This window comes from Macaca mulatta, chromosome 8 (assembly GCF_049350105.2).
Source record: "Macaca mulatta isolate MMU2019108-1 chromosome 8, T2T-MMU8v2.0, whole genome shotgun sequence".
NCBI lineage: Eukaryota > Metazoa > Chordata > Mammalia > Primates > Cercopithecidae > Macaca > Macaca mulatta.
In genome coordinates this window covers 148486008-148506458 of record NC_133413.1, presented here as the reverse complement: position 1 = coordinate 148506458, position 20451 = coordinate 148486008, and the positions used below count along the sequence as shown (strand labels likewise).

The following is a 20451-nucleotide window of genomic DNA, read 5'->3' as shown; positions in this document are numbered from 1 at the left end:
GAGCCATGATTGCGCCACTGCACTCCAACCTGGGTAACAAAGCAAGGCCTTATCTCAAGCAAAACAAAAGAAACAGACTGTTTGCCCTGTATCTCATGCTGCAGACTCCATATTTAACCATACAAATATTTTCCCATTTGCAGTGGACTTACTTCGGTCTCAGAAGGGGAGAGGCGCCCTTTTTTTTTTTTTTTTTTTTTTTTTTTTGAGACAGAGTTTCGTTCTTGTTGCCCAGGCTGGAGTGCAATGGCATGATCTTGGCTCACCGCAACCTCCACCTCTCAGTTTCAAGCGATTCTCCTGCCTCAGCCTCCTGAGTAGCTGGGATTACAGGCATGCACCACCACTCCCGGCTAATTTTGCGTTTTCAGTAGAGACAGGGTTTCTCCACGTTGGTAAGGCTGGTCTCGAACTCCCGACCTGCTGTGATCCGCCCGCCTCAGCCTCCCAAAGTGCTGGGATTACAGGCGTGAGTCACTGTGCTCAGCTGAAAGGTGCCTATTTTTTGTCCTGCTTCTGTTGTGGGACAGGCCCAGGCCAGGGACCTTCTATTTGCGAGTTCATTCACAATGTAATGATCTGCCTGCCTGCTTCATTCTTGTTTTATTATTTAAGGTTTTCATTTCAGATTGCTGGAAAGACTGTTGCTAAAATGTTACTGCTTTGTGCTAGGGAAATGGCGCAAGGTTTTTCAATGCTCTTCGTGCAATTCTAATGGAGGCACACCGGCCCGTCCACTCTGACACTGACTCTGCAGGTCTGTAGGACTGACGAATGGGGTTTTCTTGCAGTATATCGCACACTTTCAATAAGTCGTGCTGCTGAGCAATTTATGAAGAATGGAAGGTTTATTTTTGTTTTGTTTTGTTTTGTTTATAATACTCTCTAGCCACAAATATTTTTTTTTCAGGATTTCTCTTTGGATTAGCATTTTGACTTATTATTATTTCAATAATCATACTGAATCAGCCTCGTGAAGATTCCCCGAAGTTTTCTTTAAGTGTCTCTTGAAAAATCTCTGTGACATTGGTGTCTAGTTTTAAAAGTCAAACTTGATAAGAGACTTCATAGATTCCTTGCCTTCTTTAATATGTCCTGAAGCTTTGCAGAATGAGACCAGGGTGATGGGACAGTGGAGCTGTGGCAGGTAGCGGGACCTGAAAATGGGACTCTCAGGACTGCTTGAAGCCAACTAGGGATTCATGACTACTGTATTTGGTGCCTTTGTTAATCTCCTTTCTGCTTTCATTTCTGCTTAGTCACAGCTGTCAGAGACACTGCAGGACTTGAATGCCTCAGTCAAAGCAAGCGGAGCTTTGTCCAGCATGTGTTCTCTGCCAGGCCTGGTTTCAGAGGCAGGTGTGGCATGCCGAGAAAGGACAACCTCGCTTCAGCCCTGAATCCTGAGAAACATTTCTTCTGCTGGCAAGCAGAGTGACCTTGCACATGTCACTCAGTTCTTTGAGCCATAGTCTTTTGATCTATGAAATGGAAATAAGAGTTTCTATTATTATTGTTTGATCTGATCAGAACGAATTCCAATGTTTGGTGATAAAAGCAAGCAACAGAGAAATGTCCAGAGCATTCTCCAACTTATAAGTGTGTCTGTGCATGTTTTCAAGACATACACACATGTAGTATGTATACATATACAAGAGCATAGATGGGCAGTATTCCAGAAGAATCCACACGAAAAAATTATTAGACTATGGGGAATGGGACACTTCATGTTGTGTTTACTTTGATGATATTGGTAGGGTTTTGTTTCACCATATTTATATTCTACTTTGAAAATCAAAATGAGAGTGTCTGCCTTTCATGGTGCTTGCTGAAGATCAAAGGAGATAAAGTACAATAGGACTATCTAGATGCTTCATAAGCAGTGACTTCTTTCCTGCTCCACAGATCTGGCTGGTCTGATGTGCTCCATGCTGCATACAAGCTCTCCTCGACTTTCTACAGCCATACTGGCTTCTCCGTGTTAAACCTTAATATAATAGGAAAGTTGAGAAATGTGAATACATGGGTTACCCTGAACGCAGACAGGGCAGTTGGTTGAGTTTTCTGGTTCTAAAATGGACAAGTCTTCTGATTCCAAAACTTGCTGAATGTCTTCAGTTCAAATCAGAAAGAATTTAACAAGCTTTTAATGCAAGACCAGGTTTCAGAGCTGAGAAATGCGAGCCATGGAGGGTAAAGTTCTGCAGAGGGTCTCTCTCCTGTACTCTGTGGTGTGATGTCCAGCCCTACCTTCAGACCTGAGCCGTTCGCTCTTCACACTGCTGGGAATGTTGGTGGCCAACAGCAATTGGCTAAGTATGGAGACTGCCCTATCTGGAGAGAGCTGCTCCTCCAAGGTCACACTTCCCTGCTAGGGTGATATGGTTTGACTCTGTGTCCCAACCCACATCTGATCTCGAACTGTAATTCCGATGTGTCAGGGGAAGAACCTGTAATCCCCACATGTTGAGCGAGGAGGTGAGTGGATCATTGGGGCAGTTTTCCCGCTGCTGTTCTCATGATAGTGAGTAAGTTCTCATGAGATCTTATGGTTTCATAAGTGTTTGGAAGTTCCTCCTTTGCATTTCTCTCTCCTCATGCCTTGGAAGATGTGCCTGCTTCCTCTTCCTTCATGACTGTAAGTTTCCTGAGGCCTCCCCAGCCATGGGGAACTGTGAGTCAATTAAACGCCTTTCCTTTATAAATTACCCAGTCTCAGGTATTTCTTTATAGCACTGTGAAAGTGAACTAATACATAGGGTAACCCACACCAAGTACTGATCAGTGAACGGGTACAAAGACCTGGTCCTTGCCCCAAGGCCGGGTAACTCTGCAGGCCCAGCACTCCCCACGGCATCAGCTGAGGTCTCTGTTGCACCCACAGGACAACGCAGTGCAGTTCCTCCACCCGTCCTGCTTTACAGCTGCACAGATGTTGCTCCTGAGAGCACAACCCAGTGACCCTCTCCTGGTTTCTCATAGTCTCTCACCTAAGACAGTATCAGAGGTAGATGGCGGCAGGCCTGAGACTTCTATCCGTTTCCTAATTTGTAGCACCTTGCATCACACATGACAATCATTGTGGTATGGTGATTAGAGAGGGTATAATAGTGCCCGTCATTATCTGCCTATACAACACCCTTGGGAGTGCAGATGATGTGCAGATGTGTGTCGACTCCAGGAGACTTGCTCAGCCCACATTGGATCAACTCAGCCCTCTTGGATGGCAGCTAGGAGAAAGGAGACCAAGCAAGGCAGGAGGCTCTCTGGTCATTGACTGTGCAGACTCACTCACAAAAGCCAAGGTGAAATGCCACCTGGCGTTTCTTCCAGCAGGCAGGCAAGGCAGCCTGGGAACATGAAGAGCCACTGCCTCCTCCCATCACGGCCATGTGAGCAGTAGATGGGCACCAGCACCTTACTCCAGACTCCCACCTACGTGCCCAGGCCTTTTCCCACACGATTCCTTTCTCTGCTCTAAGAACAAATCTCTCTTGAAATTCACCTCAGGACATCCTTCTCTGTTGAGCTGGCAAGAAAGAACCATCCTGTTCATTCCTTTTTGTCATGCCTAGGTCTCCAAGTGCACTGTAGACTTAGGTGTCTTTTCCTCATTGGACAAACTACTTTGTAATTCTACCAGTTTAATCCATTCTATTTCTACAAACAAAATATAGTGTTACAGTGTTGTGACACTGCATGCTCACATGCAGAGCTGTTTACAGGTGTGTGCAGAGCTGTTTATAGGTGTGCTTTCGGCATTGGTTACTTAACCTCACAACTTCATTCTACATTACAATGACACTTTCTTTTCCTCCTTTTCAGCATGACCTACTGCTCACTCACCTGCTGCAAAGGACTTTCTAAATTTCTCCTCTCTCTCTGAAAAGGAGCCCACAGCCACCTGTCCCATGGCCTCTATAGTGTACCCTGCAGTGGTGGGGAAAGGAGGTTTGTGTATTAGTCCGTTCTCAGGCTGCTAATAAAGACATACCCAAGGCTGGGTCATTTATAAAGGAAAGAGGTTTAATGGACTCACAGTTCCACATGGCTGGGGAGGCCTCACAATTATGGCAGAAGGTGAAGGACGAGCAAAGTCATGTCTTACATGACGACAGGCAAGAGAGCATTTTCAGGGGAACTGCCCTTTATAAAACCATCAGATCTCATGAGACTTATTCACTGTCATAAGAACAGCATGGGAAAAACCCGCCCCCATGACTCAATTACCTCCCACTGGGTCCCTCCCATGACACGTGGGGATTATTACAATTCAAGATGAGACTTGAGTGGGGACACAGAGCCAAACCATATCAGCTTGTAAGTGGGGCCACTTGGTTGTCTCAAACCTGTGAGGCCAGTGTCCTCATCACTTCACGATCATTTATTATTATTGTGATTATTGTTGCTATTTTATTATTTTAATCTGAATATAAGACAAAGGTGTGGCAGATTTCAGTGTTTTCTTACCTGGAGGGATAAAGAAGCGATTCCAGCTCAGGACTCTCTTTTTCTTGGAATCTTCAACCATGTTCCAGTTTTACTCAGGATGGGGTCTGCTTCCTTCCCTGAACCTCCAAACATTTTGTGAATGTGGGTGCGGGCAGATGGAGCATCAGGGCCCTGTGCTACCTGGGCCAGGTGCAATATGCCTCAACCTCTGTTTCTGTTTCACTCCGTAGGGAAGCTTCTACATCACCTCCGAGAACTGCATGCAGCACGCACACAAGTGGCACCGAGACCTGTGCCTGTTGCTCCTCCACGCTTACCGGGGACTCCGTCTCCACTTCCTGGTGATCATGCGGGACATCCCAGAGCTGCCACACACGGAGCTGGGTAAGGGCCCAGGACAGGGGCAAGCCCATCCCAGCAGCTCATGTGCCTCCTCCAGACAAGGGATGGGGAAAAGCTGGCATGCTTTTGTAAATGTCACAGGAATAACACTGGTCCAGGTAGGTTTGGGCTGTGATTTTCATTGTTCTAGCAGGAGAGGATCTGGGAAATGCAAATACAGTAAGAGAAGACACATGCTCTTTAAGGCACATTCATTCACTCACGCATTCATCTGCTAGACATCTATTACCTATTACACACCTGCCACCCCACTGCTTAATTTTAGGTTGCTTTCTAGAGGAAAATGCTCGTTTATAGCCTTTTCTTAATTAAGCTGTAATTATGGAATTGTAACTTACAAGAGTGTAAAACAATCCTCATAAAGAACTATATATATACACATACACACACACACACACACACACACACATGCATCCATATATGCTTGATCTGGATGATTATAGAAACTTCTTAGTATCCATTACATTTGGTTATCTTGGGATCAGTTGACTTTTGCACATGGATTTTCCAAAGATGAGACATCATAGAAATCAGTGGGCTTGAATCTCTGTTGATTGACAGATGGTGGTCCTGAAACTCAGAGAGGTAAAAGGGTTGCTCAGCATCACACAGTGATGTGTGGCAGATCCATGACAGGAGCTCAGGGATCCCTTGGGGCAGAGTCCTCTGTATCATGTCACACTCAGTAACAACAGGTGATATGTCCTGGTTCTGCTCAAAGTTCTCTAGTAAGGCCTCATTGCCTCTAGAACAGAGGCCAAGTCCTCAGCCTGCTTTTCAAGGATAACACCCATTTCAACATCAGAACCCTGCTGGGTACCTTGACTTCCGTATCTTTACCCCAGACCTCAACTGCTGAGATAACTGTGGTTTTGGCTGGGTCGATGGCCTTGCTCATTGTTTGTTGCTGCACTGAAATCATCACGTAAAAAAGATGTATTTGCATATTTTGCTTCCCAGCTAGACTGAGGTCTTTGAGAGCTGATTCCCCTCAGATCCCTGCTGCACTCTCTCCGGTATGTAGAGTAAAGGAGTAGGTACAAGGTGACAGTTGTTGAATTGAATCCGGAGCCTTCTTACCATAAGCTTTATCAGCTCTCACATCTTAGACAAATCCTGTACTCAGGCACTACTCTTTGAATCATGCAATCATCGAATTTTTTTCAAGTTCAAATCTTATGCATGCAGGAAAGACATGTACAGAATCACAGGGACTTTATATAGCTCAAATGAAAAAATGGAGATTTTTCAGTAACTGTTGGATTCCTGATATAACTTTTAATATTATATTTCATTCAAAGGAGCTGAATTTATTTGTTCGTTCACACCCTCATCATATTTTACTGGACGTGTACTCTGTGTCAGATTCTGTGCTAGACACTGAGAATACATAGCCATGAATAGTGTATCAGAAGTTCATTTTGCCTTGTGGAGTTCAGGGACCTGAGTTCAGCGGTGAAGTAGAGAGGTAGCTACTAATTAGGTCATCAGCAAGACCGTAAGTTGCTAAGAGATGGTTTCCACTCACCTAGGCAAGCATGCTTTAATTAAAATCCATGCCAGAGCCGTGTACAAATGACTGACCACAGCATCATGGAACCAGAGGAGAGTTCAAACCCGGTCACAACTGTGACCATGAAAACAAATGGCCAGAGGCCACCTGGTTTCTGTTAATAAGATGGCCACGTTCTTCAGTATCAGAGCCGGTAGGGCTGAGCAGGAGGTTCTCAGGGCTTCTGATATTTTATCTTTAAGATAGAGATTCAAATCCATGTTCCATATATGATGCACAGATCTCTCTCTCTCTCTCTCTCTGTGTGTGTGTGTGTGTGTGTGTGTGTACCTGCAAAAATAGAAATAAACGTGGAATCTCTCCGGGCCACACAAGTGTTGTATGAATTTGGGACATGCTGCTTCTCATAACTGTGTGCATGGGGTGATATTGGCTTTTATCTAGTACTCAGTTCATGGCTCCAATCAGGTTTATTCTCCTGATAAGCACAATTCCATTAGGCAGTTAGAATAGACAGAAGGTCCTCAGCAATGTGTTGGTCTCTGTGACTTTAATGCCAATGTGAAACTTTTGCTTTTTCGTTTAATAGCAACTGCTGCATTTCACTATGTGTTCATTGAATCATACGGTTTATTTTTTCTTTCTAGAGGCCCTTGCTGTTGAAGAAACACTTTCTCAGCTGTGCTCAGAGCTGCAGGTAATTGGAGAGCTGGCGCTGGGGTCTGAATGAATGGCAGTAGTTTTGCAAGACAAATGCAGTTGCTCGCTTGCTATATAAAACAGAAGTGAAAAGACACCACTTGTGACTTCACTCTAGATACCAAGCTGGAGAAATATTCTTACATTCTGTTACCCTACATCACTGTGTTCTATAAGTATGTGCCTTGTTAGATATTTTGGAAAAACTAAACATGTTCACAGATTTTTGTTTCCCTGAAGCTTAGACTACACATATGTATTTGTCCGTTACCCATCCATTGAACAAACATTTGTTGACTAGTAACTCAGTGCTTCTCACTGTGGATGACAGAATCTTGTACCTGTGCACAGATGGCCTCAGACATGGCAGGGATGCTAGATGACATGAAAACAGTGATGACAATGAAAACAGTCACGTGCATTTGCCAAAAAAAACCTCATCAAGCGTGCATTAAGAGTAAAGGCTGAATAAATATTTGACAAATGCATGCTGCTGCTATTTACTGTCTCTGGAACACTTTTACATCCCCCTTGTGTTGGATATCTGGGTGAGTACTCTTATTTCTATATGACGAACAGGCAAATTAAGGTTAAGGTTGGAAAGAAGTCTATACCAGGGTGACTAACACAGCTAATTAGTACTAGAAGCAGGACTCAAACTCTCATCCCCAAACCGACATCTCTGTCTGTTAAACCAGTGTTTTTCAACCCTGGCTGTACATTAGAATCATCCTTGGAACTTTAACGATGCATCTTTGCCTGAGCCTGGATGCCCAAACTGGCTGAAACAGAAGATCTGGGATTGGAGTTCGATACTGTGTTTTTATTCAAAGCTCCCCAGATGAATATTATGTGCAGCCAGGGTTGAGAACCCCTGCTTTAGAGCATGTTAGAAAGTTCGTAAAATCCGTTCTCACAGTGGATGCAGAGGAGATCCCTGGAGAGGGCGGAATGCGGAGGCAGAGACCGAAGAGGGTGTTGGGAGCTTAGAGCTGAAGGGTCTTCGGGGAGGGGCCATTGGACGGCAGCCTGGGAGAAGGGGTGGGGCTTGGCTTGTAGCAATAACAGGGAAACACGTGCCAAGCACTGATTATCCTAAATGCAGCGTCAGCAGACTGTAGGAAGGCAACACAGGAGTCCATTTGGAGAGTGTGTAAGAGCCACTGAGATGAGTCAAAGACCTAATGTCCACACTTGGGGGCTCATATGCTCCGACTCTGATGCAGTATTGATGATGTGTGTCTGCGTGGGCAGCTGGGTAGACAGGAGGCCCTGGGCTCCAGATGGCTACAGCTCTCATCCTTCCCCGAGTGAGCTTCAATGCACCCACTGTGTTAGGCAGGGACCAGAAGCTTCAAAGCCATGCTGGCCTGGGTTTAAATCCAGGCTCTGAGCTTCTCCTTGGAGCAGCTGTGGGACCTGAGACAATGGGCTCACCCTTTGGGGCCTGGAATTCCTCATCTACATAGTAGGTTTGTTCTGAGAGGACCACTAGAGAGCTCAAGCAAGGACCCTCCTAAGGGGTCTGCTCTTCTCTGGTGAGATGGCCTCACCTTCCAGGGCTGGCTCGGGCTGCCTCAGGCTCCATCCCCTGAGGGCCTGGCCAGAGCCACGTACCTGTGGAGGTGCAACTCAGCATCCCAAGGGGAAACTGCTTTACTCTGTAAATTATCAGAAATTTAGTTTTAGCAATTGAAACAACAAGGAACACAGGAACAGGCAGCTCTCCAATTCAGCTTTTCCATTTCCCATCATGAGATCAGGCTGAAGAGCTGATTCGTGACTATTTGACTATTTGTCAATACGCCCACTGTCTTTCCTTCTGGGTGTGGCCTGCAGGTTCTCTGTGTTGGTCTCTGTGCCTGTTATGTTCAGGTTTCCAGGAGCTTCTCTTCCCTAGTCCAGGATCACCATAGCACCAGCATCACCGACTTATATTTAATCAGCAGGGATTCTCAGCCTGGCACAGTCCTAAGTGCTTGTCAATAAAATCCCCTTTAATCTTTCTATAGCCCCTGAGATTTCACCATTACCAAAGCACTTGTCCAAAGTCGCCTGGTAAGTGGTGGGAGGAATTGGTGCTCACACGCAGCAGGCCTTCTGCCTCCAGAGTCCCAGCTAGGTCACCGGACAGGGCTTGCTGCTGCACTGCAGTTGTGAGAGCAGGCAGGGACCACTGCCTGCTTTCTCCTTATACGTCACATGATGGTGCGTGGTGGCTAGTGGGTGGTAGTGGTGGGGAATCCTGTATTGCAAAGATTATGCACATCAGAGCCAGGGGGACATGGCTTTGAATTCTCTACCTACTCACTTGTGACTTTAGGCAAGTTGCTTAATCTTCATGAACCTTGATGTTCTTATCCGTAATATGGGGATAAAAATCAATCTGTTTTCACTGATGCAACCACCCAATGGGTTCACTTTACCACCGCCTAGGCAGAGCTCCGTTATCAAGACAGGGGAATAGCAATAGAGAAAGAGTAATTCACACAGAGCCAGCTATACAGAAGACCTAAGTTTTGTTATTACTCAAATCAGTCTCCCCAGGCATTTGGGGATCTGAGTTTTTAAGAATAATTTGCTGAGTAGGGGCCAGTGAGTCAGGAGTGCTGATTGGTTGGGTTGGGGATGAGTCCAACTGTCCTCTTGCACTGAGTTAGTTCCTGGGTGGGGACCACGAGACCAGATGAGCAAGTTTATCAGTCTGGGTGATGCCAACTGATCCATCAAGTGCAGGGTCTGCAAAATATCTTACGTTTTACAATAGTGATATTATTCCATAGAAGCAATTTGAGGAGGGTCAGAATCTTGTAGCCTCCAGCTGCATGACTCCTAAACCATAATTTCTAAGATTTTGGCTTGTTTGTTAGTCTTACAAAGGCAGTCTAGTTTACCAGGCAAGAAGGGGGTTTGTTTTGGGAAAGGGCTGCTATCTTTGTTTCAAACTATAAACCAAGTTCCTCCCAAAGTTCGTTTGGCCTATGCCCAGGAATGAACAAGGACAGCTTAGAGGTTAGAATCAAGAAGGAAGTGGTTAGTTCAGGTCTCTTTCACCATCTCAGTTATAATTTTGCAATGGTGGTTTCATTGATGTCTTTTTCTCTTAGCCAATAAGCCTGGCACACTGGCTGGTTGCCTGGCTACATTGTGTGAATTTTCTCATGCAATTGATAAAATAATTCTATAAGATAAGCCATCACATTCTTTTCAGTGGGCGAAGAAACAGGGCTGACTCACACACTGACCAGAGTCACAATGCTGTCAGAACAGGGTTAGGCTGCTGGTCCCTGCGACGCTGAGCCCTCCCCAGTGTGATGCAAGCCCAGGAGGCAGCATCGGTGCAAGGAATAGAGATGGTGTCCACGAGGTCTGGCCCTGTGCAGTAAATGCAGAAAATGGAAACCATCAGGTCTAGTGCAAGTATTTATCAAATGATGGGAGCTTTGGCTTGTCATTTTTTGTGGTCATAAAGTAGAGTTTGGTGATACTCATGCCTTTGGCAGGGAATATGGTTAAATATCCAGGTTCCTTTTGTCTTCATGGCAAAAAGGATCAACGTTTTCCTGGGAACGACTGCCATCCGTCTTTTGGCCCATGAGAGTTTTTAATTTCACAAACATTTCCCCAACCCCCAGTGCTCCTCAGATCCAGTGCTCTTCAGGTCTCAGCCATGGGGACTCAGTGGTGACCCATTGCTCATGCAGCACGTAGCCTAGGGAGGTGATCTTTTCACTCTGGAACTTACACTGCTTAGAAGGGCTCCTGGCACCTAGAAGCTCTGAATAAATGCTAGAATGAGTGGATGAACGGTAGCAAAGGTGAGGAAGTGACTGACCCTGGAGCCACTAATGTCACACCCCTGAGGCTATTGGCCCATCTGCAAAAGGAGCTTGGACTCAGTATGTTCATTTACTGAGCCAATGGACCTGTGTGTGCCGTTGTCCTGTGTCATGCATCACCCCAAAAGCAGTGGGTAAAGGCTTCTGCCCAGACTGCAGGGCACAGTCCTGAATCAGCCAGCTGGCTGTCCAGTGTTGGGCAGGCCATAGGAGAGTGAAGTGGGGTCACAGGTACACAGTGCTCAGAACAGAGCTTGGGGCAAAATGCCGCCACGAGTGTCACTGCTGTCCTTGTCATTGTTCATCCTATTCCATGGGCCTGGTGTTGATGAAAAGAGTCAAACTCCATGAAATATTTGAGATTTATTCTGAGCCAAATATGAGTGACCATGGCTCATGACACAGCCCCAGAAGATCCTGAGAACATGTGCCCAGGGTGGACAGGCTATAGCTTGGTTTTATGCATTTTAGGGAGACTTAAGACATCAGTCGATAAATGTAAGATCTGCATTGGTTTGGTCCAAAAAGGTGGGGCAACTGAAGGCTGGGGGCGGCGAGGCTTCCAGATCATAGGTAGATTCAAAGATTTTCTGATTGGCAATTGGTTAAAAGAGGTTATCTAAAGACCTGGAATCAATACAAGGGAGTCTGGGTTAAGATAAGGGTTTGATGAGACCAAGTTCTTATTATGCAGATGAAGGCCTTTGGATAGCAGACTTCAGAGAGAATAGATGGTAAATGTTTCTTATCAGACTTAAAAAGGTGCCAGATGGTGGGAATTAAACAATGAGATCACTTGGACACAGGAAGGGGAACATCACACACGGGGCCTATTGTGGGGAGGGGTGAGGGTGGGGGATAGCGTTAGGAGACATACCTAATGTAAATGGCGAGTTAATGGGTACAGCACACCAACATGGCACATGTATACATATGTAACAAACCTACACGTTGTGCACATGTACCCTAGAACTTAAAAGTATAATAATAATTTAAAAACAAGGTGCCAGACTCTTAGTTAATTCTCTCCCACATCAGAAAAACAACAACAACAACAACAACAAAAACATAAAGGGAAGGAGATTCTCTAACAATGTAGATTTTCTCTTAGAGAGGCCGCTTTGCAGGGTCATTCCAAAATATGTTAAATAACTATATTTTAGAGTAAAATACTTCAGTTTCTTCCAGGGCCTGCTGTCTGTTGTGTTGGTATTTCTTGCTACAAGTAGTCTGTTTTGTCAGTCTTAAGTCCTCTGTTTTAACATTATAATTTGCTGGTCAGCTGTGCCTAAATTCCAAAGGGAGAAAGGTATAAAGAGGCATGCCCAGCCAACCATTCCTATCACAGCCTGACTAGTGCTTCAGGTTTGCATTTGAATGCCCCTGACCAAGAGGTGGGGTCCATTCAGTTAGTTTGGGGGCTCAGAATTTTATTTTTGATTTATAGTGGTGAGGGTTGTGGATGTGGCCATCGCGGTTGTAATTGGCTGGAGCTGGCATTGCAGGTGCTAAGAGAATTTACCAAGACAGTCATAGGTAAAGAAAGGCAGATTATTAAAGTACGAAGGTACGAAGATAAGTTGCAAGGGTATCACAGGCAGCAGAGCAGACAAGGGGCTGTCTGCAAAGAGTCAGAGACTGGAGGGAAGTTTTAAAGGGTCATGCTGGAAGGGCTCCTTGCAGATAAGGTTGTGCTACTGGGGCCATGTGCCGAACAAGGTATTTGGGAAAAGGATGTTGTGCCAGCAGGTTGTCCGTGATCAGCCATGTCTCAAAAAAATTGTTCTCCCGCATCTGGGACCCCTTCCTTGTTGTTGCTTACTTATCTTACCTTATGAGGACTCCACGATGGATACAGATACCGTATTGAAGCAGGACATTTTCCCTGACACCTTTGTAGGCAGGAACTGGAGGTAGGCACTGGAGCTAGCTGGCTGCTTCAGCACCAGCAGGGCAAACTCCACTTACTCAAACCCATTGAGCTGAACCCCTCACAGGAGGTGAGCAGGTACAGGAGCCAGGGCAAGTGCTTTGGGATGCTCACAGGGGCAAAAGTCCATGTGGGCCTCACAGCAGCATCTAGAGGGGAGTACTCATGACCCCCAAAGTCCCAGAAGGAGTGTTACAGTCAGCGCTCTTTTAGCTTGGCCATGTGCGGATGGCTTTAAGTGTGTTAACAGCTCAGTTAACACTTTTTTTTTTTTTTTGAGATGGAGTCTTGCTCTGTCGCCCAGGCTGAAGAGCAGTGGTACGATCTCAGCTCACTGCAAGCTCCACCTCCGGGGTTCACGCCATTCTCTTGCCTCAGCCTCCCGAGTAGCTGGGACTACAGGTGCCCACCACCACGCCCGGCTAATTTTTGTTAGTACAGACGGGGTTTTACCGTGTTAGCCAGGATGGTCTTGATTTCCTGACCTTATGATCCACCTGCCTCAGCCTCCCAAAGTGCTGGGATTACAGAAGCGAGCCGCCCTGCCCGGCCCAGCTCAGTTAACACTTTTTCGCTTTTTCGCATGGGGTGGCTGCTTTCCGCCAATGAGGGCAGACAGTCAGTGTGACAGCCCTTTGCATCCACACCTGTGGTACGCGAGCTCTTGTTTGGCATCCAGGAAAACTCAGGTTGAAGTGATTGAAGGATGGTGAATGAATTGAGGGTGGTGAATGAATTGAAGGGTGGTGAATGTGGAGGCTTGTATTGCTGATGAAAGTGGCTCTCAGTGGGAAGGGGAGCTGGAAATGGTGTGGAGCAGGAAGATAATCTTCCCTCAGAGTTTGGCCATCCCCAGCCAGATGCCTCTGTGAAGCAACACTGTCAAGCCATCCTTCTGAAGTCAAGCTGCTTCTCTCCAATGTGCAACCGTAGTCTCTGGGGAGGCACCCAGCTGCTTCTCCTCTTCTCCTCTGTTGGCATAGCCTGTGGTTTTTATGGGCACAGGATGGGGGGGGGGCTGGCCATGGATGTTTTGAAAAGGCAACATTTGAGCAGGAAAATAGAAATGAATGTTCTTACTTTGGGCCACAGTTCCAGGCCTGAGGGTGGGGCCCTTGCCAGGACCTTTCCTCTTCTGTCCAGAATTTTCCTGTCTTCTGTCCCTATCAATATGTGGTAGAGGGATGCCAGGTTGATGTGTCACTAATTCTACCCAGGACAAGACTGACTCCAGTGGACCTGAGAGAGGAGGCTAAGTTGGAGCCAAGTCTGGAGAGAATACGGAGCCTCTTTTCTGTTTGCACAAAGGCAGTAGATGGAACTTGGAAGCAGCAAGGCATGAAGTGCAAGGCTGTGCTTGTGAACAGTGGGCAGGGCTGCAGGAAGGCAGAGGGCATGGGGTGACTGAGGTTCTGCGGAGAGATCCCAGGCTAATAGTGAACAGGCCTGTGTGCCCCAGGCACCATGGAGCTGAAACACATTCCCAAGTCACAGAGAGCCATGAGGAAGGAGTCTGACAAGTTGTGTAGAGAAAGGAACTACTAGGATTTGTCTGTATCCACAGACACTTTGACACCAAATGCATGGAGGTTTTCCTCACACCAACAACCTTGCCAGCTCTCTGACATAAGCTGGATGTCTAGTGATCCAATTCAAACCCAATCCTGTCTACCTGGGTTCAGCATCAGATCCCACAGGTTAGGGGTGCAGCCCCACAAGACAGGCCTCACTTGAGGTACAAGTTGTGAGTCCTGGGCCTGTAGTACTTCTGACCAATCAGCTTTACATCAGGGGTTCCCATGATGCCCTCCTCTAGGTTAATAACTTGTTGAATGACTCAGAGAACTCAGGAAGCACTTTTCTTACTGTACCTGTTCTATGACAAAGAATATTGCAAAGAATGCAGATGCATAGCAAGATGAAGAATTTCACGGGGTGAGGTTTGCAAGGAACCCAAGTGCAGGGACCTCTCGCCTGTAGAGTTCCTCCTAGCAGGTAAGGCGTCCTCACCTGTACACCATCCTCCTGGCAGGTGAAGGCGTCCTCACCTGTACACCATCCTCCTGGCAGGTGAAGGCGTCCTCTCCTGTACACCATCCTCCTGGCAGGTGAAGGCGTCCTCTCCTGTACACCATCCTCCTGGCAGGTGAAGGCGTCCTCTCCTGTACACCATCCTCCTGGCAGGTGAAGGCGTCCTCACCTGTACACCATCCTCCTGGCAGGTGAAGGTGTTACTAACCTAGAACCTCTCTAAGACCCGTCCCTTAAAGGTTTTTATGGAGGTTCCCTGACATTAGACACTATTGATTAAATCATTGGCCATTGTTGATTAGTTCAGTCCCCACCCCCTCTCCTTTCTCCAGAGGTCAGGGGTGGGGCTCAAACTCCCAACTCTCCAATCATGGATTGGTCTTGCTGGCAAACAGCCTCTACCCTAAAGCTATCTAAAGGTCTGTCAAGAGTCACCTCATGAGTACAGGCTCAATTAGCATATGTTCAAAAGGAATTTATGAATAACAAAAGATGTTCCTGTGGCTTCAGAAATGTCAAGGGTTTTATTAATAGAAGCTCTGTGACAGAAACTGTGGAGAGAGATATATATGTATGTGTATTTATGTGGGCTGTAGGCTCTTGGCCCCCTAAAGATCCAATTTCCCAGTGAGTTACAGAAACTTACACACCACCTTAAAGTTACAGAAAGATGGAGGCTTAGATTCTGGCAAAGCAGGTTATGGGAGGGAGAGAAAAGGCTTGGCCAGCCAAGGTGGCCTTGTTGTGTAGATGAAGTCTCCCTCACAGAGAATAGGTGGTACGTGTTCCTTTTCAGACTTTTAAAGGTGTGGAACTCTCCATCCCTCCTGGATCTTGGGAAAGGCATGGAAAAGGGAGGGGACCTGGCTTCATTAATGGAGATTCTCTGCAGATATGAATTTTCCCCACTTAAGGCAGTTTTGTTAGGTCACTTCTGCCTGGTGGCCAAGCAGCAGCTTTTTCAAAATATGTCAAAGAAATATGTTTAGGGATAAGAAATTTTAATTTCCTTCTATCACAATACCATACAAGGAAAGGCAGTGAATCTTGAGGCAGGAAATGGTGATTAAGGTTAATTGCAGTCACTATAACAATGACAATACCAACATACCTGGCCTAGGGAATGCTGGCTCCCTACCCGTGGTTCACCAGGCTGTATCCTTGCTGCAGCCCTGGGAGTACAAGGAGGGAGGTACTCAAGTATCCCCAATCATTTTACTTTAAGTGGACACACAGAAAAGTGGCTTCCTTAAAGTCCACAAATCACTAAGGGATGGACCCAGGGCCTGAATGCAAGGCCACCTGCATTCCATTGCAATGCTATCTTGTCTGTTTCCCACAGTGGTTCTGGTGGGAGATTCCGGGGTTAGGATGCAGGCTGCCAGTGACTTGATCAAGTATATTTTGTGACAGGTCAACTAGTTGCCTTCCTTTTCTAGGGCGGTGCCCCAAGCTGCAGGGCTACCAGCTCTTGGTTTTGAGTGACTGTGTTGCCACAGGCTTTATTTTATACAAAGCAACTAAATTAGCCAACCGCTGCAGGGATGTGGCTGCATGAAGAGGGTGGAAAGGGTGAATGGGTGTGTGTTTCTGCCTACTCCTTGATTTGCTAAAGATCTGGCCTGGCTGTTAGAGTGGAAGAAACAGCACCCGCTTCCCAAAAATCCCTGCAGAGCAAGCTGAGTCAGCAGCACTGTTTAGAGGTAGAACATCGCCACCTCCTGGTCTCCCCATTCCTGCCAGTGGTGGGGTTGGGAAGGCTGGAAAGTGTTTTGGGTGATTTAAAGCAATTTGAAGACACAGAGTTCTGCAGTAGTGGAGTGATGTGGATGACTCTTTACTCCATGCGATTTTTATAAACGTTTACTTAGCATCTACTGTGTGCTGACCACTCGATTATTCACTGGGTATACAAAGGTGGAAGACAACAGCCAGGACTCGCTTGCAGCTCAATGAGAGATAGTGTTCACAGATAAGGTGGACACTGCTGATGTGGTCAGTACTGCAACCAGGGAGCGAGAGGTGAGGGGCTGCGGGAGCAAGGAGGAGCGGGCACCTTATCTTGCCTGGGGAGGCAGGGATGGAGCCTGGGACATTGCCCTGAAAGAGTGGGAGGGTGTCAGACACCAGTCAGGGAAGGACCCTCAGGGCAGAGGGAACAGCCATGCAAAGCCCAGGGTAAGGGCCCACCAGCCTGAAGCAGCATGGGCACTTGGGGCCCACCTAGGTGGAGCTCAGGTGAGGATGCAGGGCAGGCTGGAGAGGATGCAGGATGCAGGGAGTTGGAACAGTTACTGAGGACCCCTGCTGTGAAGCCTGATGAGGAAGTGGGGTGTACTACCTGCAGAGGACCTGCAGGTACTAATGAAACTCAGACATGTGCTTTGGTACAAACAAGTTTAACACATGCTGAGTATCAACTGGAGAGCAGTGTTGCTGTTGTGGTTTAATTTTTTTATAACACAGCAATGTAGGGTTTTCTATAACACAAGAGAATTCCCTGGTTGCCCCCCAGTAAACTTCTGGGAGATCCCAAATTGTCATGTACTCTTTCCCAGAGCTGTACCCTCCTAGCAGGAACCATTAATGATAAGTACAGTTACAAAGCATCAGTGAGCAGCTTCTGACTGTGGGCAGCCTGTTTTGTTGGTTTTGGGGAGTGGCAGAGATTGTGTATTTGGGGTTTGTTTCTTTCATTTGTTTGTTTGCTTTGACCAATCCTCTTGTCAGAGGGTTTTTAAATGCATTGTTTCATTTAACATCTTTTTGAAGTCAGGGATTCTAGAGGATACTCAGGTCCCGTGAGGCCCAGTGACTTCTCAAGGTTCTGCTGTGAAGGAGCTGACCTCAAATTCAAGGGCGTAAAGAGCATAAGAGGCCCTCTGGCAAACCATCTACCTTCCAACAATGAGTGAAAGAAAGCTGTTCCTTGAAACTGAGCACCTCGTCTGCACTGGTCCCATTGATTAGTATGTTACACGTGTGCTCAGTGGGTCCTCATTTGATGCTGTGATATAGGTTTTATTAGGCCTGATTCCTAGTGGGGACACTAAAGCTTTGGGGACTGGCTGTCCGCTGTGGTCACCGTTACCGCTCCCTGTCCCGCAGGTCAGGGAATGCCTGGTGCTGTGACTTCACAGCACTAACTCTAGAGGGCGACCCTGAGCTTATCGAGAGCCTGCCCAGGGCAGCCGGGAACACTAAGCTCAGCTGGAGGCAGCTGGTTTGAGAAAAAACAATTTCTCTCTCCGATTTTAGGACTTCTCACACTTTAATGTGCACATGAATTACCTGGGGATCTTGTTAAAATGTGCTTTCTGATTCTTTTGAGCTGAGGTGGGGCAAGAGATTCTGCAATTCCAACTAGTTCCCTGGAGATGATGGTGCAGCTGGGATATGGTGTACCATGGTTTGAATAGTGAGTGTCTGAACTCTAAAACTTCACTGGAGGTCGCTCTTTAGGTGGACATCCGGCAGGCACATAGCCGTCTCCTGGTCCCCCTCTGCCATACCATGAAGCTGGGCACAGGGTTCAACTCTTCTCTGCCCGGCCTTTTCTGCAGCCGTACACACAGTGCATCTCTCTGGAGGTTCCAGGGGCCTTGGCAGCAATACCCAGCCTGGCTTCCTATGGCCCGTGCCATGGAATGGGAAAGCCTCTGGGCCCAGTGAGACCTCACCACATGTCAGGATCACCCTTCACAGGGCCTTCTTCTGTAACCACAAGGCACCGTATGGTGGAGACCTTGTCTGACCCATCTTTTGCTTCGCACAGCCTCCCATACAGAGTGTGCTGCAGGAAGCACGGAAACCAACGTAGGGACAACTCTCGCTGTCCTGGTTAAAGGCTCCTGGTAGTTTCTGTTCACCTGCAGGGTGAAGGCCTGATTGCTTAGGATGGAAGTCAAAGCCATGGGCATGTGATACTCCTCTCATCTGTCCCTGAGGTGCCCCAGCCCTCCTGCACACCTCGCATTTCAGACCTTCAGGGGGCAAAACTAGGGTTCTTACCCCAGTGTCTTTCTGCCAGCTACGGCCTCTGCCTGGACTATCCCATCTCACCTTGTTTTTATTCCTGACACAATCCCCATCGGCCTGCAAAGCCCAAACCAAAGGCTGCCTTCTCGGGAGACCATCTGAGATCCTGGGATCTGAGAGCTCCTGGTGAGCTCCTGTGTTTCATGGTGCCGTGCTCCATCCCAGCCATGGCTCAGTTTAGTTTAATGATTTGTGTTACTTTGTTCCTGCTCCACGAAGCCATGAACTCCTGCATAGAAGGGACTGAGTTCTATTTATATTTGAAGCCTGTTACGAAAACATACTAAGTATGATAAATATTGGCTGAAGCAAAAATGCAAAAGGAGTCTCCAAATAGCACCAGGTAGAGAATAGATCCCGAAGCAATTATCAAACTGAACTCAACAAGATGTTGGATTTCATTTTTCATTGATAAAAAGTCTCCCGGAACAACTTGAATTTTCTTTCATCCACATCACCCTTGGTCCAAAGTCATATAAGTGGAGGCACATGCAGAACTATTGCTGTGTTGTTGTTATGAGAATCCTTGAACATCTGAAGGAAAAATAAATTCCCAATGAAGGGGGTATTAAGTGAATCCCATGCCAGAAGTCTCCAGGTATATCCTGTGAGTTTAAGGAGTTTCATGCATACGAAGTTTGCAGGAGATTCCTCCTGTCGTCTGCAAATACATATCGAAGTGAGTTGAGCAGACATGTGAGCATGCTGTTGTAATACAGCCAGTGGGACAGGAGCCAGCATGCAGGTCTACACAGCATGTAGAGGGGTTAATGAGAGGCTGCATTGCATGACAACTAAACAGAACTTTGGAGCTGGACTTCCTGGGTCCAGACATTGCCTCCCACTTACTATCTGTAGTCTTAGGCATGTTGCTCAACCTTCGAGTGCCTTAGTTACTCCATCCATAAATTAAGAGTGATAATATTAGATTTATGGGTAGGATTACTATAAGGATTAAGTGATTAAGTAGATTAAAATTTCTGTAAAGCTCTTGGTGCACAGTGCCTTGTAACTTGCAATTGTCAGTGTTGCCATTGTTATTCTTAGACCCCCCGTCTTGTATATGTAGGAGAGGGCACCTGGATGGATAGCACTGAACTGAGATCTGAAACAGGAGTGGACACCGCAGGTGTGTGTATGCCTGAGTGTCTATGCACACAAGGTGTTGGGGAGGGATTCTGGATAAAGATGAGGACATGCACGAAGGCAGGGGTTGTGACCAAGAAGGGGTTTGCAACCCTGGCTCCCCATTACAATCACCTGTGAAAAATTTACAAAGGTTTAATGTTTGGGCCACACCCTCAGAGAATCTGAGACGGACCCAGATATTTGTGGACTTATAGCCTCCTAGTGATTCTGATGGGTAACCATAACTGAGGACCAACAAGAGAGCACAGTTTGTTCATGGAATGTGAAGCAGGCTTCTCTTGACTTATTGTCTATTCACCTTGAAGATGCAATGTAAGTATCACCTCCTCCAGGAAGCCTTCCATGACCCTTCTGCAGTACTCAGTATATATCTCTTGCACAGTACTTTACAGGTATAT

At 46.7% G+C, this 20451-nt stretch overlaps 1 protein-coding gene across 1 annotated transcript in view; it reads left to right on the top strand.

The window, feature by feature from the left end:
* FAM135B (family with sequence similarity 135 member B) overlaps positions 1-20451 on the top strand; it is a 353644-nt gene that overhangs the window by 284037 nt on the left and 49156 nt on the right. Inside the window, exons 8-9 of the mRNA XM_001090012.4 lie at positions 4683-4836; positions 7015-7064. Coding sequence (XP_001090012.4) covers positions 4683-4836; positions 7015-7064 — 204 coding nt within the window. The remainder of the gene's footprint in view (positions 1-4682; positions 4837-7014; positions 7065-20451) is intronic.